The following is a 23,812-nucleotide window of genomic DNA, read 5'->3' as shown; positions in this document are numbered from 1 at the left end:
ATGCTGGTGCCTATCTCCAGCTGTCAATGGGCGAGAGGCGGGGTACATCCTGGACAGGTCGCCAGTCTATCGCAGGTGTAAATTACATGTATCCTCCATTTCTATTTACAAATTAACAACATGACTGAACAAGTTTCGTCAGCTTTGGTAAAGCATTTTCAGACATACCATTCATTGTCCATACAGGATGGCTGGGTGCCTCTCTCCAGTGGTCCTTGTGTGAGAGGCAGGGTACACCCAGGTTGCCAGTCCATCACAGAAACACACAGGACAAACAAACATCCATGCACTGCAAAAACGGAACTAAAAATAAGTAAAAATGTCTTGAAATCAGTGTATTTTTCCTTGATTTGAGCATATAAATAAGACTATTTGCCAATGGAATAACATTTCTACACTTAAAATAGTAACAATTCATCTCTAAAATTAGATAATTAGATATCCAGCACTTGAAATTAGACAATAGAGATGAATTGTTCCTATTTTAAGCGTACAAATCTTATTCCATTGGCAAATAGTCTTATTTACATGCTCTAATCAAGGAAAATTACAATGATTTCAAGAAAATTTCACTTACTTTTAGCTCCCTCTTGTGTACACACCTAAGGGCAATCTAGAGAAGCCAGTTAACATAACATTTATGTTTATGGATTGTGAGAAGAAGTCAGAGTACCAGGAGCAAAGCCATGCATTCATGTAAACTCCATGCAAAGATCTCAGGCTGGGGTTTGAACCCACGATAGTCTTGCTGCAAGGCAACAGTGCAACCAACAGCACCAATGCACAACCCTGTGATTCAGACATTAATCAAAATGTAAATGTTGTCAAGTTTTGGGCAATTCAGTGAAAAAAAATTAATAAATCAGAAAAATTGCCAGCCCTTATGGAACATTTTAAAGCTCTGTGCGATCTTTCTGTCAGCAACAGAAAGTGAATTAATTTGTGGTGAAAGCATAACTGAACTAGATGCCTTTGTTCTCTGTGAAATGGATTTGCATTCTTATCTGAGACAGAGAGCAGCATTAAACATTAACAGTAAAACCAATTAGAAAAGAACAGAAGTTTTAAACAGAACATCTTACAACTTTTCCGGACACACAGTTGACATTTAGCAAGAACGTACACTTTAAATTGCTGAGCAGCTAATTGCTCTGTTTTGGAATCAAAGCTGGAGGTGCAGATATATATTTTCCCCATAATGATTCCTGTGGCTCAGAGAGAGATCTTTGATTTGTTTTTGATTTGCATTTAAAAGCCTCTTAAATGAGGGTGTCAGACTTGCTTTTGTTTTGTGGTTAATTGCAGGACGGAAGAAAAAATCTGAGATGCTTTTGTATCTTAATATTGTACAAGACTTTGCAAAAGTATTAAGACTGTTTAAGTATTGATGGAACTATTTTTTTTAACTTTGTCACATAACAACAAACATCATTGCATTCACTGAATAATGTGATTGAGCAATTGGATTTGTACAAAAGAACAACACAAAGTAATGCAAAACAAAAGGAAAGGATACATAGCTTTTAACATTTTTCACAAATACAAATCTAAGAAGTCTTATTGTCATGTTTGTTGTAGTTTTCTGACCAGAATCATACAAGGAGTTCAGCAGGTAAGTTAAACAGGTTTATTGTAAAGATTACAGCAATGATCAATGAGTACAACTGAGAGGGGCTTCTGGACTGGGATTCTCCGGGCACGATAAATAATCGAGTGGCTTAGAGTCTGAAAAATGATGGAAGATGTCAAAGGGCGAGCGGAGAACCCTTTGGTGATTGAGAGATGTTTGGTGTGAGTTCCTGCAGGAGTCCTGGCGAGGTTTGAGCCGGATGAGCTTGAGTACCACAGGATCAGCAGGATCCAGGATTAAAGTGGTAACAGCAACTGACATAGATTCACCATCAGGTGAAGAGTGATCGTCCTGCAGCTCCTTGAATCCCACATGGGCGGATGAAGTATTTTCTGACAGGTGTACTGTCAGTCACAAGGCAGCCACGCCCACCAGTAGAGGTTCTTTGTTGGAAAAGATGACTCACAGCACAGAGAAACAGGATGAAGGGACAACACGCCCATCAGGATGGTGAAAATACGGCCAGTCATAGTTGGGAATGGCTAAACGTTGAAGTAGTCCATTAGGGGGCTGATTTCGTGTTTCATTCCTAGCGGAGATCTGACAAGAACCTAATCTCTAACATCCGATAAGACGAGATCGAACAGACCCAGGGATGTAGCGCTTTTAGGGTTGTTCTTTGTTGAAGGACCAGAGGGATGTGTTCATTGTGCTCTTTGATGGTCTTAGAAAAGACAAGGATGTCATCTAGACAAACAAACACACAATGATTAAGGACGTTTCTGGGTACATCTTTCACTTAAGACTGAAACACTGCAGTATCATTGCTGAGTCCATCAGGCAGAACTAGATGTTGGAAATATTCCTGTGGGATCTTGAAGGTCATCTTCCATTCATCTCCTGCCTTAACTTGAATTGAGATCCAGGATTTTACTGGCAACCAACACAGGTTGAACGTCAAGCGAAGAGCGACCGTGCTGCAGTTCCTTAACTTCCCAGTGGACTGATGCAGGAATTATTGACAAACGTGTCAGCCACTAGCCAGCTTTGCCATACCTTTAATTATAACAAAGAAATTGAATTTTAAACAAGAAGATCAAACTAGTTTGTTGACTCTGTTGGGCATGGTTGTTGGTTGGTGAGTCTTGGCTGGGCAAAGAGTCACTCAAGGATCTGTTCGGCATCGTTCAGCACTCTACTATACACTCCTGTACTCTTCAGAGTCAGCTCTCTGAAACACACAAAAGAACTTCTACATTACATTACATAGCTGTTTCTACGTTTTGAAAATCCTCTTTACTTTTTCAACCATAAAAAGGTGGATTTCCCCCTTTGGATCAGGGATCAGTCTCTGCTTCAAGAGGATTTTAAGTATCTTGCGTCTTGTTCATGAGTGATGCTAGGATGGAACAGGAGATGGACAGACAGATTGGGGCTGCATCTGCGGTAATGCAAAAATACAAGTCTCATGATTTACCGGTCCATCTTTGTTCCAATCCTCAACTATGGTCATAAGATCGGGATCATCAGAATCAGAATCAGAAATACTTTATCATGACCAAAAGAACGGGATCCTGGATGCAAGCAGCCGAAATGAGCTCCCCCCTTAGGGTGGCAGGGCTCAGCCTTAGAGATAGGGTGAGGAGCTCTGCCATCCATAGGCGAGCTCAAAGTTGAACCACTGCTTCTCCGCATTGAAAGGAACCAGCTGAGGTGGTTTGGCCAGCTGATCAGGATGCTCGCTGGCCGTCTGACGCCTTGGGGTCCCCCTGAAGGAGATAGAGAATGCTGGCAGTGAGAGGAATGTCTTGGTTTGGTGCGTTTCTTAGGGCTACAGCAATACAAATGAATACAAATTAAATAAATACTGAAAAGCGTTCTCACAGCCTGATCCTGCCACCTCCATGTTTTGTGGTGGGGGTGGTATGTTCAGGGTGCTTTTTTTTTACATTAACTGCCTGAAATAACACATCAGAGGAAATGAGCAGTTTCCACTAGCTTTATCCGCATTTTTTTAAAATTAAAACAATCTGTATGAACCTGTGAAAGTACAGATGAAAGGTTGCTGGTTCCCTTCCATATCACTGAAACAATGTTTAATTTCCTAATGAGAATGCCTTGTTCATGGTATACCTGCATGCCTTTAACATGCGATAGTGGACTAAACAAATACATTTGGGATTTTATTTAGTATTCTAGCTATGTTTTGGATTAAGTGTTTAACCTTAATTAGTATCACAGATCCTTTCAATCTTTTGCGTTCAGCCTATTTAAAAAGGAACAAGCATCCTGCTGGGTCATTTGGCATCTGTGTGCGTCATCCCGAACATGTACAAGATCAAAAACAAGACGTGTGAAGAGCTTAGACAGAGGATTGTAGCTCTCCACGACAAAAAAAGCCCATCTCCAAGAGCCTCTTCAAAAGGTGGAATGTCCATGAGACCTCAGTCAGACTCCTGGGATGTGGACAAGAAATGTATGTAATTTAAGCTTTATTTATACAAGTTGTCTCATTGAGATCCAATATATGTTTTTATATAAAATAACTTTTTTGATAAAAATAAAAAAGCAAGAACACAAAAGTTACAAACGCAATAGCAAAACAGATAATAAAAGTGTTCGATTCAGACTAAATAAGCTATGACCTAAATTAGATGTGACCAAAAAACAAGAGCAGATTTCATAGGAAGAAAATAAAGCATTCAAGCTGAGCCCCAACATTCGAGTGTGCCCCTAATGATTATATCATTAGCCTCATTTTCAACCGTGAAGGTTCCTTGGATGGAAAGTAAAAAGGCCTCCACCTCTGAAGGAGAGGAGAGAAGGGAGGCTGGACTTCACCAACATACATGATGACCAACCCCAAAGTTTCTGGGAGGAACCGAACCAAGATCTTAATCCAACAGAGCATCTTAAGAAAGATTACAAAGCGGCTGCTTGGAGACACCACTTTTCCATCCAGCGAAGGTTTAAGCAGTTTGCTTAAGAAGAATTGGCTGGATTAACCTGTTGGCAGATGCAAACGTTTCACTGTGAGGTACAGAAGCACCTCTAAAGTGGCTGCAATACAATATTAAACTAGAAACACCAGCTTTTTGCTGTTTTTTTTTTTGCAGATCATGAATCGACAATGTAAATCAAAGCTTGATTTGCATCAAACAGCAAATAAACAACTATAAATACGTTCAAACTTTCGTAAATTACAGTTTATTTAGTAATATTTGTAAGGTTACCAGCAAATATGCCGGTACAACTGTCTTAAAATTGTTTTAATTGAGCACCGCTAGAGTTAAATGCTTGTAGCCACGGTTCCCACAGTGGCTCAAATGATTTCAGAAGAAAGACAAGGACCTATATTCTGCGACATACAGTAGATTTACATAAAAGGGGAAGGGGAAGAGGAAGGGGGACTTTTGGTTACCATTGGTAACGGCTCTGTTGCTATGCTCCTGTGTTTTAAAGATACAGTTATTCAGTCTGTTGCAAGCCCAAGAACCCCCTTTGCTGCAAGTGTGCCATGAATGCTCCCAATAGCAGGTGTTTTGGACTGAGCTGCTCATGTTTTCCCTCTGCCTTGTGTAACTGCTGGAGGACACAGACAAATATAGACCCCTCAATTACAGCTGGGACACTGGATGGGAATAATTACGGCATGTCTTTTACTGTAGGAAAGGCTATGGATCTGTCCAAAGGTTGAAGGCTTGCTCATAATGTTTCGTTTTTCACGATAAAGGAGTACAGAATCAGGTGCTACGTATAGACAAACATGCGGTTGGCATAAATAAATGTAGAAATATATATTGTGGAATAAACAAATGCAAGTTGTATGGTAATGATAAAAGAATAGAGAAAAATAATACAACTATTTGCAGAGAAAGAACAACGCGGCACATATATACATGTGTATTATTTTGGGTTTATGTTTTGCAGACGTGCAGAATATAGTCTACAAATATAAATATAATAAATAAATATAAATATAAAAATCTAGAATAACAGTTAATAAATATGTGCAAAACATCTCGTTTGTGCATGATATGAAATTGCAGCATAATTACATGTACATATTAAAAAAAAGATTTAGTGAGTGTTACTTTACAAATGAAGTCATCTGAAGGATGTTTTTAAAATCGTGTTTTTGTTTCATATTCAATTTGCCCCTTAAACATGAGTTATGACAATCTCACCTAGGCAGTGTCCTCAGTCCTGTTTCAGTAGAAAGAAATTTACTTTTGCGGATAACACATGTTCATATTATGAAACATATATGTGACAAACTAACACTACATATAGAGATTGGGAACTAATGGAAATATTAAGTGACAGACATTTTCCTGTTCTCCAATATTAGTCTGTGTATTCAACAAAAAAGTAATACATATCCTTGTTCCTGAATTGCTAGCCTCTTCTCTCCATATTCTCCTGTCTCATCTCTGCCTCGTTTAGCTCTTTATCTTCACTCTTCTGGTGCTTCCTACGTCCCCCTGTTGAGTGTGGCATTAAACAGACAAAAAAAGCATCATTGATAAATCAAGTGATAAAGCTCTGCAAAACTGTGTCAGAACAAATGTTGTGCTTTGCCAATCTCAGTTATCAGATTAATGCGCGTGTGCGTGTTTGTGTGCGTGGACTGTTTAGGATTGTTTGGCAAACTTTTGAAAAATTAACCTTTTTTTTAAAAAAAAAATAAGCAAAAAAACAATTTCACCTCCACCCACCATTAAAACTTGTTTTAACAGCTCATAGGCAAGAATTCAAACATGCCATGCTCTTTCGCTTTCTTCATGATTACTCCACAGAGGTATAATACCAATGTCCAAAAACAAAGCTGAACATTATTGCCACAGAGTTCTGAAAATATCAATTTATCACTCATTCTCAAGTGAACCTCTATAAATTGTAGATAAGAAAAATCTGTCCACCAGGTCTGATCAATGATGCAGAAGACTCAGCTCAGCCTCCTTCAGCAGCCACTCGCCCGTTCTGCACAGATTTCATTTAATGACGTTGGACCACTTTTTTCTCTTCCTGCATATTGTCTCTGTAGGCTTCCTCTGTCTGTTCATCAGCCTCTGCCTTGTTTCTTCTCGTCTCTGAACTTCCCTCTCTCATCTTCCCCTTCCTCAGACTCCATCTATTTTTTGCTACAATCCGGTGAGCTCACCGCCGACCAATTTTATGGTGCTTATGCTTTTACCTGATTAATGTGCTTCAAATTGGGCTCTTACGCGTTTGAAAGGCTGTGTTTAACCGTTTGGTTCGCGTGTGTGTGGTCATTAGAAAAGCCTTTGCTTTGAAAACCCATTATCCTATTTTCCGTGAATAGAGCAGATACATGTGTTCTGTTAATCACTGCGGGTTGAGTTTTAACAAACGTCAGACGCTAATTTTGTGCTTAATACTAAATATCTGTCATGTTTTCCCCCTTTCTCCACAAATAGTTGCAATTTGTGCAAATCTGGACTGCTGTTTTGATGTTTGTGTAGACAGGGTTTGGTTATTATAGACAACTTTTTTTTTGCCATGTAAGCAGGAAAACCTGAGTAAATGCAAAGATAATTTTTTATTGATGATTTAATCAAGTAAAAGAAGTGAAATAAGCAATGTCATAACCAGCATGTCATCGAGTTCTGCAGCGGCCCGGTAATGAGCCATTCATTGCATTCTGGCGTGTTTGAGCCGGAGCCCAACTAACAGTTGCACTAAAGCAGCTCCTCAGCACCGGAGAAAGACATTTTTTTTCAAAGTTGCTATATAAATAACATTTTCTTGCCCAATTACCAATATCCCCCATCTTTCTTATAAGAGACCTTCACTAGCATCATACTCATTTAAATCTTTCTAGCAGCTCTACTACTATTACAGATCTGTCATATTTAGAACTTTAGCTTTACAAAATACAAATGGTCTAATTGCCCCTCACATGATTGTCCGAACCTACAAAAAAAGTTTACGAAAAGTCTTTAATTTATGCTCAGATCACAAAATCAATTCATTCCTTGCTGCAGCAACTGTCACCAGTGTGTTTTTTAGTGGACAGATAATGAATTGCATTTTCCTTCCAACACGTAATCTATATTAAAGTTTCACCATATTTTTAGCACTTTTTAACTCTTAAAAAGGGGTGTCATAACCCAGTATAAAAAGGACTGGTAGGATATTTACAGGAGCTTGCACTGGCTGCCCAGCATGTTGTCAGTCTACCATCATCACCTGCACTCATCCACGAAAACAGGTTATGGATAGTTGTCTGCAAGTCTTAGACGAGAAGCGTATAATCAAAACCTATTAAGTCCATATTTTAGATATACATAAGGTTATGGATGTAGTTGAATGGAATTACTGGCAGCAGGTGGAGTTGATGTGGACTAAATGACTGGGGCACAGCTGATTGGATAGTGGCTGGTGGCTGAGAGGTGACAGGCTGAAGAAAAGTCCAGAAAAGTCCAAAGGCAAAACAAACAAAAAACCCAAATCATGACACATAAACGTTACAACACCTACGGGGAATCTCCATCTCGTGACGTAAGCTCCATATAGTAAGGCGGATTATACATTCAAAATGTTCATTCAGCCACATCCCTGTTCAACCAGAACTCTGCTTCCTGCAGAAGCTGCAGCAGGCAGGACTCACTCCAAGCACTCTGCGCTCTCAGAAACAAGCTACCCTGCAGGAAAGCAGATCACAGGCCATGTTAAAAACAAACACAGTTATTTCTAAAACCCAGGTGAAAGGCACTGACAGCTAAATGTTCTGCCTCGCTTTGTGCTGCTTTCAGAGGCTCGAAACCCCCCCACTAACAGCCCGGAGTGGCTCCAAATCTCATTTAATATCTGACGTGGTAAAAGTGAGAGGTAGCCTCAATTGTGCACTTACAGACTCTTAATAAAAAAATAAAAAAATGCCACGGACAAAATAGGTAATCCAGCCCTGGGAAGATAAATGTGTTCTCTGAATCTTTTGATGGACGTGTCGGTGGATTATGAGACAGGACATGAGGATGTGAAGTATTGCTGTATGCAAAGCTGGCATTTAGGCTTTAGAGCTGTGTGTGTGTGTGTGTGTGTGTGTACTTTTACTTGCAGCTGAATTTTTTGTGTGCATTTTACTTGTAAAGCGAGGACCTTATCTTGGTCCTCACATTTTTGGGGGCTAGGGGTTAGGTTCAGGACTAAGGTGTCAATTAGGGTTAGCATTAGGGTTTAGTATACATTGGTAAAGGTTAGGTTTAGTGTTAGACCATAGAAAGGGCTGAAAATTAATCGAAGCCAAGGCAGGGTCCTCACTTTGTATTTAAAACACAGATCTGTGTGTGTGTGCGTGCATGAAGAAAGTTTACTGGGTGTCTTGTAAAAGAGTATTTTTATTTACAGTCTTGCTTGGTTGATGGGACAGGTAATGGACTCCCGCCAGCAGTTTCTTACTGATGGATGTCAGGAGAGAGGGGGAATAGTTTTGATTCTACTTACACACATCTTCCATCGCACTGTCAAATACTGATTTTACCATTTGGGGGTAGGTGGTGTGGGTGTTTTTTTTTTTCCATAGTAGTCAAGTCGCTATGGTGGTAGTCATTTATAGCTCAATCTGAAGCAATCAACCAACAATTTTTGTGAAAAAAATAAATAAATCAAAACATAGAAAATACTGTGGCTTGCAGAAATGTCCATCTTTCCCATATTGCATTCACAACCTTTATTGTATTCATTTTGGCATTTTGTGAGAGACAAACACAAAGTAGTCCAAATCAGGAAATGGAGGGACAAAATTTGCTTTCCTTTTTTTTTTTTTTAACCAATAAACATCTGCTCAGTATTGCTGCAATTACAGCCGCAAGCCTTTTTGGAGTATGATTCTACCAGCAAAATCATTTGTGAAGTTTGTGGTCGGGATGTCAGAAAATATGCAAATGTTCAAGGAGCATGCAAACTTTCATTATGCACTGTATCTAGATTTCAGAACAGCGTTCAGGCATTACAGAAAAAAAAAAAAAAAACTTTAACCTTTCCAAGCACTTTCAGACCTCGCTGACCAGACTGCTGCTTCGGCCAGCTTGTTTTTCTGCAATGCTCGGTGTCCATTTTAATGATTTTTCCCAGCAGAAAGCCCCTTTTTGTTCCTCTGCCTAGTGGCGCACAACTGCTGCCATACTGTGAGTCGGCGGCTCAATCTGTTGTGTGTCTCCCTTCAGTGTTCCCGCTTCTTTCTCACTGTAATCCAGCAGCTGATGTGTTTTCAGGCACAAAGGTTGCTTCATTTGCTTTATTCATTTTACCGCGAGCAACTTTCTGTTTTTCCACTACCTGCCTGTCCATCACTGAAGTAGAGAAGACACGGAGCCTTTCCTGACCGGTCTGAAACATAGCAAACAGGTTTTCTCCTGGTATTTGAAAACAGCTAATTAAGACAAGCTCACACCCTTGGGGGAAACCGGGGGGGGGAGTAATCGAAAAGCTGCAGTTTTTCCACACTACACAAGGCTTAAGCTACAAAACTGTGTGGGAATTTATTGAAGAAAAGAGAGAAACACTGTGTTCGGTCAGCTTTCAAAGGCGTATTACAGAATTTAATTTAAGAAGATGCCTCGGAAGACCTGCAGTGTCTAAACAGATCAATGAGGTGCATAAGAGCACAGAAATACTAGCCTGGAGAAGATTACGTGCTTTGTTCAGACATTTTAGGAGAGCAGTTCTGAGGTTAATTTGTCACAGCGTGCATGCGTGTAGGCCTGCGTGCGTGCGTGCACCTTTTTCAGCATACTGCCCGTTTGGTTGCTGTTTATCCAAACACAAAAGGTATTCAGGTGTGGCTTTAATGGGGGGTGAAAAGGTGCAACAGCCTAACTGAGCTGAACCAAACAAAAGCTTTGATTGTGTTTCAACATGTTAGCAAATCCCTAATACCTTCCACACATCTATATGTATATGTTTTGTTTGCGTTTAGGGCTCCTCCCGGAAGTGTCCAAGGGAACCCATGTCATTGTCCCTCTCGTGGAGGACCTGGAGGACGGTCGCTGGGAGGCGACGGTCGTCAAGCAGGAGGACAGGAGGCTAAAGCTGTCGGTGAATTCCCCGCCCACAGCCGTCATCGGCAGATACCAGCTCACTGTGGGAACGAGTTGTGCCAACGGCCCGTACACTTCTACACGCGACCCTGCCAACGACATCTACATGCTGTTCAACCCCTGGTGTGACGGTAATGCAAGACAATTTGGCACCGCCGATGGAGTGATCTCAAATTTCACCTGTCTGTATGATTAGAGGAGCGCTGTATGAATTCAATGTACCACACGTTTCTGTGGTTTCTATGTCACAGACCAACACAAAGTTGCAGCGTGGTTATCAAAAATATATTTAAAAATGTGCATTCCTCCTTTAGTCTGATAGCCCTACATAAAACAGAGTGCAACAAATTACTTACAGATGTCACCCAGGTAGTAGTGGTAACAGTATGGCAACACTACAGTTTACTGTAAGTACACCAACACTTTTATATGTGTGTAGTAGAATAAAGCAGAGTTAGACTAATGCACTATCCAAAGCTTTTGAACATCTAGTATATGGGAACAAAAGTGCTCTGGTCAGGTTAGACCAAAATGTCACCTATTGCTTATATGCAAGAACTACTGGAGAGAAGAAACTGGGACTGCAGATCAACCACCGTAAAACATAGCACTGGCAGTCTCATGATGCGGGGAGGCTTTTTCTCAACAAGAACAGGGATGCTGGTCACAGAATACAGGGAAAATTGAGAGCTGAATATGGGACAATGTTTGGAGAGGACTTTCTAGCTCACCTTCCAGCAGGATAAGCACCTTACACATATAGCAAGCGGTAAAATCAAAGATCAGGGCCCATTTATGTGTTAGAGGGGTTCTAGTCAAAGTGTTCACCTAGATCCACCTGGAGGCCATGTGTCCTTCTCCTTAAGGTTTGTAATTATGCTCTAGATAGTGTTGCTCTATTCCAGGAAATCCTACTAAAACTTGTAAGTATGAAAATAATTTGAGACAGGTATCTTTGCTCCACTGTTACCACCGTGAAGAATGGGAACCTCGACACAGCAACCGCCCTGTCCTCTTTTTTCAGACAGCTATTAATACCATGTTTCCTATATTTCTAGATGAAAAATGTAAGCAGTGATAACTACAAAATGAAAAAACTGTTTAACCCATTGAAAGACGTTTTACCCTATATCGGCTGTGACGGTGTGGGCCTTTGTGCCTCGAAGAACGTCTCACAGGCTTTTCATCCGGTCGCAGCAACAGCACTACATTTCTCTATGATGCATAATTAGGACATCTGCTCTGCAACAATTCAAACAAAATGCTCAAAAGCGGTCTGGAGCATAGGATGAAGCATAATCCCAGTGACAAGAAAGCCCAAAATAAAACATCATAAATGTCCAAATTGGTCTATGGCAGGCTCTGTGTACAATATTTACTGACTGGCCAAATAGTTTAAACTAACGACTGAATGGATTTTGGGCATTTTATGTTATGCAATATTTTGAGGTCTACACATTTTGGCTAATTTTTTTCTCCCTCAACCTCCCAGATGACTTGGTTTACATGGACTCTGAAGCAGAGAGGCAGGAGTGCGTCCTTAATGATGTCGGACGGATCTACTACGGCACAGAGCATCAGATTGGAGAGAGGACCTGGGACTACGGGCAGGTAAGGGGGCTGCGGGATTGTCTGCGGTATCACTGTTTGGCAAAGCGAACAGCTGAAACCATCACAACCACCTTGTGTTCTGTGCTGTTCCCAGTTTAGTGATGGGATCCTTGCTGTCTGCGTCTTTCTACTGGAAAAGAGTCGGACTCCAAACTCTGGGTGGGGGGACCCAGTCAATGTGGTACGAATCCTCTCAGCCATGGTGAGAAAAACAGCTAATCCAATGCACCCTCTTCTTTCATATTCAGTTTTCCAGACAAACCCATTCCACTTACTACTTTTGTAGCTTTGCGTCAAAATAGTTCACTGTGTACAGACCTAAAGTTTGACTTACCAAAGACAACCAGATGAGGAGCAGTCTTCTTTTTACTGCACAGAAAGAAAGTCCAGCATCAGAACAGCTACACCTCCAAAGGAAAACAGCATTTAAACTGTATATGTGGTGTTTTTTGAGCCAGTTTTTGTTCTTTGCAAGGCAGAGTTTTGACATTCGGTTGTGAACAACAGTGAGATTTACTCCCCATGGTCTTTAGAAGTGTTTCTGAGCCTGAGGAGTGATTTCCACTTCAGAACCCTGTCTTCTTCTAAAGCAAGGTTGCCCGAGGGCTGGAAGATTCAAGCATTGAGTATATTTTTTCAGACTTGTCTCCTGTGTAGAGACATTCTCTGGATATGCTGAATGCTTTAATGTTAAATAACGCCATTTTAAACTGTTTTGCATTTTACATGCACTCATTTTTACCCATTGAATACTAAAACCCATCCAGCCATCCATAAGGAAGATTCTGGGATGATCTGCATTATACATATTATTAAAGCACATTTAATTTTAATAGGCTCTATTTTTGTTAATTATCTTAATTTGGTAAGCTTTGTATTTAGGTGTCAGAGTTTCAAATGGAGTCTTTGTTCCAGTTTGATGTCAATATACAGTTTGATAAAAAAAAAAAAAAAAAAAATATATATATATATATATATATATATATATATATATATATATATATATATATATATATATATATGTATTACTATTTACATTAAGTCCCCATTCCAACTTCTTTGAAAGCCATTCCCTCCCAAACTCTGATAGAAAAACATGGCTTTAGTCACAGCAGCTATTTTGCTCCATGTGTGATTGGAGATAGGTTCATAGTTTCTGCAAAATGACACAATAGTTTCTGTGCTTTCACTTTCTATGTCAAATCCTTGCAGGGTCGCTGGCCCAAACTCTAACAGTCTTAGAGAAAGACGTGCTGTACCCTGGTCCAGATGCCAGGACATTGCAATGCCACACCCACACACATTTTGAATTTTGATTAAGTCATTGCAGGCTGGGTTTTGGTGGCTTCAGTTTATCTGTTTAATTCTCTTTTGTTCGCTTTTCCTCACATGAACTGTATTTTATAATGACCAGATTCCAAAATAACTTCTTGCATTTGCATACTTAAATGCCCTTTCATCACCAGAAAGCTATAAGAGTCTGAATGTTTGACTTAAATCAATGCTTTTATATGACACCGGGGTGAGCAGCACTCACTTCCAGTTTGCCATTTACAAACAGCATCGTCTAGTTCAGAGCTGTCAAAAAAGTAATGACACTCATAATAACTTGGGCGCAACGCGGAAATATGTCTTTAAATCAAAATAAATGATAATTATATCTCGATTTCTAGGTAAACTCTCCGGACGACCTTGGTGTCTTGGAAGGAAGGTGGGATGGAAACTATTCACTTGGAACTGCCCCCACAGTGTGGAGTGGAAGTGTGGAAATCCTGCAGGAATACTACAAAAACAAGGGAACACCCGTTAAGTACGGCCAGTGCTGGGTCTTTGCTGGTGTCTTCACTACAGGTCAGTTGATGCGTTCTTTTTGTTTGATCTACAACAATCTGTGAGAAGCAGTGATACTAACCACCGGTGTGCTGCTTCAGTGTTACGGTGTCTGGGTATTCCTGCTCGGACAGTGACCAACTTCAGCTCTGCACACGACACCGACGTCTCCTTGACAACCGATGTTTACCTGGATGAGAATTTTGAGCCGATAACCCACCTGAACGCAGACTCTACCTGGTATGCCTCGTTACCCGCTCTATAATACACGTTGTTTCTTCACAACACCCCCAAACTGCTCTGTTTAGTCCATTTGCCTTTTTCTGCAGGAACTTCCACGTATGGACCGATTGCTGGATGGCCCGTCCAGACTTGCCTCATGGCTACGGAGGCTGGCAGACTGTCGATGCCACCCCACAGGAAACCAGTCAGGGCACGTATTGCTGTGGCCCGGCTTCACTCACCGCTGTCCGCAATGGTCAGGTCTACCTTAAGCATGACAGCCCCTTTGTGTTTGCTGAGGTTTGTTGGATCTATAGATTTTAAATAAAAAAGATGTTTAAAATTGCCATATTTATCGAGGACTGATCTAGTCCCATACCTCTTGCTGCACATTTTCAGGTGAACAGTGATAAAATATACTGGCAGAAGACCACAGATGGCACATTCAGACAAATCTACAGCGAGAAGAACATTGTGGGTCACGCCATCAGCACCAAAGCTGTGGGCTCAGATGAACGCCTTGATATCACGCACCTTTACAAGCACCCAGAAGGTAAAGTCAAAGCACCAACTATCAAAGAAATACGACTCAGGCTCAAGCCACAGGCTCATGTAACTTAATGAACTGCCAAAGTGTATTTTGGATTTGCCTAAAAGGTCTTTTTCTTTATCAGGCTCTGAGGAGGAACGTATTGCCGTGGAAACTGCCTGTAGCTATGGCTCAAAGGCGGCCGCGTTCCCATCTCCAACAACAGAAGATGTCACGTTGGAAGTGTTCCTGGAGGGTGATGGTCCCAAAATGGGGGAGGATGCAGAGCTCACCATCAAGTTGAGGAACAAGAGCTCGGAGCAGCGTAACATTACCTTGCACAGCCAGCTAGCCGTCATGTACTACACTGGAGTCCACAAGGCCACAGTGAAAAGGGACAAAGCAGATGTGGAAATACTGCCTAACGAGGGTGAGTTGGGGTTCTTTGTAAAGTCCTTACAAAAGTGCTCATTTACTTTGAACCTTTTTACATTTTGGTACATTGCAGCTACAAACTTAATAATTTTATTTATTTATGATACGCTAACACAAAGTGGTACATAACTGTAAAGTGAAAGGAAAACCGTACTTTTTTTAGAACTAAAAAGCTGAATAGTGTGGTGCGTATTTATATTCAGCCCTCTTTACTCTTACACACTCAAAATAAAATTTGAAAGCAAGCAATCGTCTTCAAAGTCCACAGATGTGTACTTTCATCATAATATAAATACAGCTGCTTGGTAAAAGGGTTTCTTGTGAGCTCAGATTTTAAGACTATATCCTATAAGACTCTAAGTTTCAGACATGTCATGGAGTACTGTTAAATCCAGGAAATGGAAATGGTATGGCACATCTCATCAAGCCATGACTTAAGCTGACAGTCAGGCAAGGAGACGCAGCAAGGAGTCCCTTGATAACTCTAGGGAGTTACCACCTGAGCTGGTGAGATCCGCAGCTCAGGTGGGACAATCTGTTGACATGATTGCTGTTAAGAGGAAGGAATAATCATGGTTGAAGTGTGCCACAACTTGTGATGCGGATACGTGGATAAAAATGCTCTAGTCAGTTGAAATCCAAACTGTACGCTTTAGCCCACGAGGAAAATGCTGTGTGGGGGGGAAACTAACAAGGAATGGTGTGACATTCACTTGTCATGATGTGAAATGTCACATCTGCAGCTGATGTGACAAGTGAATTTCTCCAATGTGAGATCAATAAAGACTATCTTATCTTACCTCATCCTCCATAGGAAACATATCAGGGTGGCATCCTGGTTGGAAGTTGAATGGGACATATCATGCAAAATCCACTTTTACGCCCCTAAACACATTTTTTGTGTACTTGGAGTCCCTAAGAGTGCAGAAAATTTGTATTTATTATGTCCAGGTGCTGCGTAGACATCTTTATAGTCTTTTTGGATCATATTTATGAAGCTGTTCAGTTTTCTCTATTTTCTATTATGTTTCTTGAACAATTATGTCCCAGTATTTGCTGCGGAACAGCTAAACACGGTCATGGAGGTCCAGCTTACCAATCTTGTCTGTCTGCCATTTTTTACTTCGGGGTAAAAGTCCTCCTTTAGATTTAAAAGAACTCACCCCTCTGAACTGGGGTCAACGATGTGGGTAATTAATGTGGAATTCAGACCAAAGCTTTGCAGTTCCACTTAAGCCTGCCAACCTAAGTACTGATTCTCTTCTCTCTGCCCGATTTCTGCCTGCAGAGAATGAGTTGACCTGGGCAATGGAGTACAAAATGTACAAGGACCAGCTGATAGATCAGGGTGCCCTGATGCTAACCCTTTCAGGTAGGGTTAGAGAAACACAGCAAGTCCTGGTCACCCAGTTCAGCTTCCGACTCAGGACCCCAGATCTCATCATCAAGGTAAGAAACACAGAAGGTCATGAAACCATGGCTAAACGGAAGACCCAGTTCCAGCTCTGATTTTGTTGTGTCTACCTTTACACAGCCAATCGGGAAGGCTGTAGTAGGGAAGGAGATGAAAGTGGAGATTTCTTTTACGAACCCTCTACCCCGGGTGCTGAAAGAAGTAATATTTCACATAGAAGGACTAGGCCTTCTACCTGCAAGAAAGATTGAATTTGGGTGAGTCAGAAAACCATATATTTAATATTGATCCTGAAGTTTTTTTCTTTTTATGACCTGGTGTATCTTTCTCTTTTGTGACTGCTACTGTCATTTCCTGTTCTCCCCTGCAGAAATATTGGCAGCCAAGAATCCGTCTCTGTCGCTCAGCACTTTGTCCCCAGCCTTCCCGGACCGAGGAAATTACTGGCTTCCTTGGACAGCAAGCAGCTCACACAGGTTCATGGCGTATGCGACATCAACGTGGAAGACAAAAGCAGCGTGGATTCATAGGGATCGGCAACGTTTTGACTGACAATTACCCGTCATTCTGAGGACCGATTTTTATCATTTCCCTCATGAACTCCTATTCCCATTTATTTATGTGAAGCCAGTATTCAAATCTACTGACGCCTTTCACTGCAGCACTGATTAACTTTGCACAAGAATTGTAAACTGACAGCTACTTGTGTGAAACGTGGTGGAAATGTGATATGTGTTCACAAAACACAGACGCTTTTAATATTACTCAAAAACCAGCATGAGCTTGCATCAAACTCCTGATACGGGGGATGCAACCGTGTGCAGGCCAACAATGTGTAATTGTAAATGCTATTCAAATGACCACAGTTGTAGCAGAGGTTGGACTGTGCAGAGGCTTTTATGAAGGAAATATGCCATTGTTAAAACAAGCTTTGTATTTGCGTCTTGTTTTATATTCATATGTGCAATCTATTTATTTGGTTAATTAACCTTGAATTAAAAATAATATCTACAGTATCCCCAGTTCCAGATTAGCCTGTATTAATAAAAAAAAAAAAAGCTGTTGTACACAGAGTTGTTTTTGGGGCTTTAATTAATGACGTCAGAGTCTACTTACTGTCAGATAAACAGATTTAGGATGCCAGGTTGCTATGGAATGGCCTTTGGTTGGCCATAGTTACAAGGTTGCAGAGCCTTGAAGGCAACTATCAGCAAAACATTGCAGAGGGTGAATACAGATGAAGGAGCCCAGCAAGTTGAGTTCTGTATTTTCAGCCCCAAAGGACCAGCTCACAAGATTTCTTAGATGCAGAGACTTGTTTTACTCTTAATTAATTATAAATAATATCAACAAAAAAGGATTTTCTAGTGGAGGGAAAACTTAGGATACCCTACCCCTTAACAGTCAGCGATCCTCCCCTTGAACTGAATTAACTTCAATGAGAAGCTTCTGGTAGCCATCTAATCTCTGACTTTGGTCTGATGAAGGTTTGGGCCACTCCTGAGGGGGGTTCTTGGATGTACAGCGCGTTTCATGTCCCCCAACAGCATCTGTATGAGATCAAGATATGGCCAACGATCTCTCCAAAGTACCTTTCTACAGAGGTTCTAAATCTTTTCCACATTCTCTCTGGCTAACATCAGTCTCGTCTTCATGTTTTTTTCTTAAACAGCAAAGGTTTCCTCCTAGCAAACCTCCCATGAAAGTTGAAGTTGCACTGACTTTTTCTGACTGTATAAACATGCATATGCTCTAGATTCTGTAAAGGCATGTTTGGGTATTTGGAGACTTTTTTTAAATCTTGTAGCTGTTTTCGGGTTGAACTTGCTTGGACAACCGGAGCTGGGCATGTTGGCAGTAGTTTTGAATGTCCTCCACTTGTAGAGTACTTTCTGTGCTATTGAATAGTGTGGTCCGAAAAGGTGCAGGAGCAGGCAGAAATCTCTTCTTAAATATATCAACAAAATTACTTCAGGGGGCGCGCTTGTGGCACAGCGGGTGGCGCGACCCATATACGGAGGCCTTGGTCCTCGACGCGGTCGACCCGGGTTCAAGTCCGGTCCGCAGTCCTTTGCCGCGTGTCTCTCCCCCTCTTCCGCCCCCCTTCCTGTCAGCCTACTTTCAGAAAAGGCGAGCCACTAGAGCTGCAAAAAATCCCCCCCAAAAAAATAAATAAATAAATACTTCAGGAACCAGGCTTCATAGGTGGTCCAGGCTCTCCAGAGAGACCGTTTATTCACATATGCCATTCAAAAACAATTCTCACAACTCCACAGAATGTTCTCTTGGTCTCTCCCCAAAGGTAATACGGACAGAGGTTTATATAAGGATTCTAGACAGTTGTTTACATCTTAATAAATCGTATCACCATATGACATTCTTGACAAACACCCTTGACGCCATTTAATAATAATTGAACTTTATTGACCTCACAATGGAGAAATTCACTTCTGCATCTTAACTCATCCCCTTGGGGAGCAGTGGGCTGCCACTGTGCGGCGCCTGGGGGGCAATTGGGGGTTAAGGGTCTTGCTCAGGGTCCCAGAATGGCAGCTTGTGGGAGTTGAACTCAGAACCTCTGCGACCGAAGCTCTGTGCTCTAACCATTAGGCCACCATTAAGAGTTGCCTAGTGAACTCATAAGAGTTATTGCCTTGGCCGAGTGACATTAAAGGGAACACAGAGTGATCTTGACATGAGATGTGAACATTTAAAAATCACTCTTAGGTAAAAAGTCTGTGTGCTTTATACAGACACTTAATTCATCACATATTTCATAAATATGATTATTTCCTCAACAATGTCTGAGTTCAAATTAATTTAGAGCTTCTTTAAATCCCCTGTGGGACTCATAAGTTGCTACAATGTTCTTTGCGAAGATCTCAGACAGCTCTGTGGATGCAACTATGGTGTTCAGTCTCACTTCGGCAGTCAGGAGCACCAAACTAAATGTCTGAGGTTCCAGCAAACATCCTTGACAATGGTAACCAGGTTTGAATCATGTATTATCTTAAATAATATGGCTCTGTTTGGTTTCAATGCTCTTTAGGTGGGAATAAATGGGGTGCATCCTAATATATATATATATATATATATATATATATATATATATATATATATATATATATATATATATATATATATATATATATATATATAGTGAGTTGATCTTAAGGTAAATATAGTGTTAGATGGGCCGATAATATCTCATCATAATACACTTTGTTATATCTGCAAATAATGTGACTACGCTGGTGATTTACATCCCTAATCTCTACAGGTGAGAAAGAATGATTTTTTTTTTCAGAAAGTAAATTTCTCTTCAAGAAAATAACAGGGACTTCAACACATATTGAAGACTTGGAAGCTGCTCAGAAGAACGCTGCAACAATATTTCCTGCAATAAATGGTTTGAACATTCCAGGTCAAACCGGTAAAAAGTGTAAAGAGCACTCATGATGTCATATCGCTATAAATAAAAACCGAAGGCTTAAAAATGTTCGGGAAAAGGCTTGTGTGGTCTAAATAGGATTTCGCCTCACATCTAAAGCAATTTCCCAACCTTCAGTGAAACCCTTTGCTCCTACATAAAGCACATGACACTTTCCCTCCCAGTGTGTTTTCTTTATGACAGCCCACGGCGTCCGCCTTCATCTCACTGACAGAAGGAGGCCAAGTATTCAGCAAAGCTTTAGGTTGTGCTGTCTTTCAAATGTTGACTCAGAAGCACTGGGACAGCCATTACAAGATGCCTGGTTATTTCAAATTGTCGGATATTGGATTCAGTTAGCAGTGGGTGACACTGATGATCTCTTCATGTTCTTCAATGTGAACACTCGACACAGCATGGCCATGTAAGACCTTCAATGAGAACATCATAATTTGTTTCTCAAGCAAGACGGACGAGGCTCAGATTCTGGTGCTCCATCTGAATAGGGCATGTGCAGTGCCTTTCAAAAAGTATTCACTTGACACTTTTCATAATATGTAATATTTCAGAAATCAGAAATTGCTAGATGTTTCATAGGGACGTTACCTGAATGCAGCAGACAGGTCAGAGAGAGAGTTGTTGTGGGAGTCTAAACAGCGTCAGGGTAAACATAATCCATATCCCAATCTTTAAACATCTCAGTTCAAAACTAAGAAAAATGCATAACACAACTGGGAACCTAACTTTGAGGGAGCTGCAGGAATCCACAGCTCAGAGGAGAGAATCAGTTGAATATTAAGGAGTGCAGTATTACTATTATGCACGCCACCGCAAACTGGATTGAACTAAAAGAGAACGATCCTTAACAAAACCGGGATCACCTTCCAGCCGTGTTAGAATTGCCCAGTCAAAGTCCTGATCTAGATCAAATTAGGAATCTAAGGCAAGGCTTTAAATGCTTAAGCTTTATATCCAATCTGACTGAGCCCTAGTAATTTTGAAACACGAGAAATGGGAGAAATTCTTAATCTGTAGATGTCTAAAGCTGGTGGATACATACTCCAAAGCACATGTGGCTGTAAATGAAGCGGTTTTATAAAGTGTTGACTTACAGCCACTGAATATAAACGCACCTCATATTTCAGGACTGTATTTGTAAATTTGAAGAAAAAAAAAATGTATCTTGCTCCTTTCACTTGACAACTATGCACTTCTTTGTGATGGTCTATCAAATTCCAAGAACATACATTGAAATCTGTGGTAACATGGCATGAGGAAGTTAAATTTGGAACTGGATATGTTCTCTTCTTTTTAGAACAGAGAATCCATGATCTGATGGTTAGACTGCCTTTATTTGAGTCTCAGCAAAGGTAACTATTCCTCCCACACTGAGAGCAAAGTTCCAGGAATGCTGATGAAATGGTGCTGAAATGACATGAAGTCGGAGGTTCAGGCAAACTGATGTTATCCTTCCGCACCCCTTCCCTTGCATTAAAAGGACTTATGCAGTTACAACCTGGAAGCCGAGTGGAGCGAAGATGTTATCAAGGGAAGATTTGTCTATCTGCTGAAAATAACATGTTTTGTGACTCGTGTCGAGATGATTCTCTCTCCAAACAATAAATTAAACAGGGAAGGGGTGGGCTGAGTTGAACCAGAGAGTACCGTGCTTTAATTTTTGAGGGGTGGAAACATGCTACAATTGAGCATCTGGAGAAAAGCCACACCACAAACAAGGTGTTTGAAGCAGTCCGGTCATGGTGCTGTCTGTGGTAATGACTCCTTTTAGTGTGAACTATGGGCTTTTGAATCCTGCAGGGTATTTGTATGCATTGTGAGGATAATACACCCAGATGGACGGAGAAATGTCTGCCAAAAATCATTTTGCACTGTTCCAAACTTGCATGTATTAAAGGCTTATATTATTTTGCATCACTGAAATAAGATGGGATGGAGGTCTGCCACTACAATTCCACATGTAGGCGTATTTGTTACTCTACATAGTAGCCTGCCACTGACAGGTGATGGACAGATCAAAATAACGGGTTCATGCTTCTGTTAAGCTTCCAGCTTCCTGCCTCCACTGACATTTATTTTCCAGACCTCCCCCAGTATACAGAGGGAAGAGGTTGTGGCAAATTCTGACAGTAAATAGGCAAATATTTCAGTCAAGTTAACATTCATTGACATTGATAGATTTTCATTTGAGCAATACTTTATATTTTTAATTAGGACAGAAAGGCTAAAGTCTACTTCAATTGTTTGTTGTTTCCTTTCAGAATTTTTACCCAAACCTATGGTGCTGTGAATTTTTTTTAACCCCCCTACATATTTCTGTTTTTGTTAGACTCACAGGTGTCACATCATCAAGTAAATTGTAATGTCAGACAAACGTAGACAGAGAGAATATAAAATGTAGCTATCAAAGGATGATTTCAGCTGTTAAGAGTAAAAAGCCATCATAAATCAAAGTGGCTTTATGTGCAAAAAATAAACACCATTAGTTCCTGTCTTGTGAATTAACTGTGACTGGCAACATCTTTTGAAAAGCTGAGTTTTAATTTAATGAGTCACATCTAAACCTGGTTAGTGCCAAACCGGCTGAATCATGGAATCCCCTAAATCCACAGTTCTAAAGAGACTGTGGTACTGGTGGTACTTGGGCTGTCTTTACAGACATTCAAAAGAAATGTTGGTAAAAATTATTTACAGAGTAAATACAAATGTAATGTGTTTGAAACAGTAAATTGGGATGAAATGTTGATGACTATGTGCGCTACGATAGAGAACCAGTTGGATCTAATAAATGGACCTGCATACACCACACCGTCTTTTATTATCGATACAAGCTTAAACAATATTAAGCTTGTAATAATGTAATATTATCCATTTATTTCAAATTAATCAAACTCCGTGGCAACATGTTCACGAAAAGAAGTTGTACGAGTAATTTAATGAGATAGCTTTTTCAGAAATGCAAAGGAGTTGGAATTGGCTGTGGCTGTTAACGAGCTTTGAATACAAGGCAGCCATTTTGGATTTTGAAGTTGCTGCGGGAAGGAAAGCTCCAAACTTCTCACTTAAAATTTTAACAGCTGGGTACTTTTGGTATTTTTTAAAATTTGAAACTTGGTAAATGAAATTTCTTGGTAAAACCGCGATGCATAATTCCACCTCACCTTTTGGCCAATCAATCTGTGCCAATTGTTAAAACTATTTTTTTTCCTTCTTTTTCTGAGTTATGCTGTTTCAATTTTCAAAAGGTCGGCTCACAAAAGTGTTTACCAAGGTGTTACTTATTCAAAAATGTTGGAGGATCTAAAAAATAACTCATCAAAGCTTTTAGGAAACTATTCTGTGGACTGACAAAATAAAAGTGCAGATTTTGGAAGGTTTGGGTGGGTTCTGCTACGTCTGGTGCACAACTAGCACACCATTTCAGCAAAAGGTACACCTACAGTCAAACACAGTGGTAGTGGTGTTAATGGTCTGGGGTTGCTCTGTTCCTTCAGAACCCGGATTACTTGCTATAATTGATGGAACCATTAATTCTGCTCTCTATCATAAATCCTGAAGGAAATCCTCTGTCCATTGGTTCATGATATTAACTGCAGCATACTTGTGTTTTGCAGCAGGACACCGTTCTTAAGCAAACCTGGAAGTCCCCCTCAAAATGTCGATTAAAATGAAGGATTAAAGGTGGCCT

At 40.6% G+C, this 23,812-nt stretch overlaps 1 protein-coding gene across 3 annotated transcripts in view; it reads left to right on the top strand.

Annotated features, from left to right (window-relative positions):
* LOC105928838 (protein-glutamine gamma-glutamyltransferase K) overlaps positions 1-17,732 on the top strand; it is a 38,974-nt gene extending 21,242 nt beyond the window's left edge. For 2 of the 3 annotated variants that reach the window (XM_036141467.1, XM_021318450.2), the window contains exons 4-14: positions 10,515-10,766; positions 12,128-12,246; positions 12,341-12,448; positions 13,920-14,097; positions 14,178-14,316; positions 14,406-14,598; positions 14,698-14,851; positions 14,973-15,257; positions 16,551-16,711; positions 16,797-16,933; positions 17,047-17,732. In XM_036141467.1, coding sequence (XP_035997360.1) covers positions 10,515-10,766; positions 12,128-12,246; positions 12,341-12,448; positions 13,920-14,097; positions 14,178-14,316; positions 14,406-14,598; positions 14,698-14,851; positions 14,973-15,257; positions 16,551-16,711; positions 16,797-16,933; positions 17,047-17,206 — 1,886 coding nt within the window. In that variant the 3' untranslated portion in view covers positions 17,207-17,732. Of the gene's footprint in view, positions 1-6,507; positions 6,725-10,514; positions 10,767-12,127; positions 12,247-12,340; positions 12,449-13,919; positions 14,098-14,177; positions 14,317-14,405; positions 14,599-14,697; positions 14,852-14,972; positions 15,258-16,550; positions 16,712-16,796; positions 16,934-17,046 lie in introns of those variants that run through there. The other variant, XM_036141468.1, reaches the window with a different exon arrangement.
* The last annotated feature ends 6,080 nt before the right edge of the window (positions 17,733-23,812 follow it).

The sequence above is a fragment of the Fundulus heteroclitus genome, chromosome 9, assembly GCF_011125445.2.
Source record: "Fundulus heteroclitus isolate FHET01 chromosome 9, MU-UCD_Fhet_4.1, whole genome shotgun sequence".
Classification (NCBI taxonomy): domain Eukaryota; kingdom Metazoa; phylum Chordata; class Actinopteri; order Cyprinodontiformes; family Fundulidae; genus Fundulus; species Fundulus heteroclitus.
The sequence above is the reverse complement of the archived record's forward strand: the minus strand, read 5'-3'. Positions and strand labels throughout refer to the sequence as shown.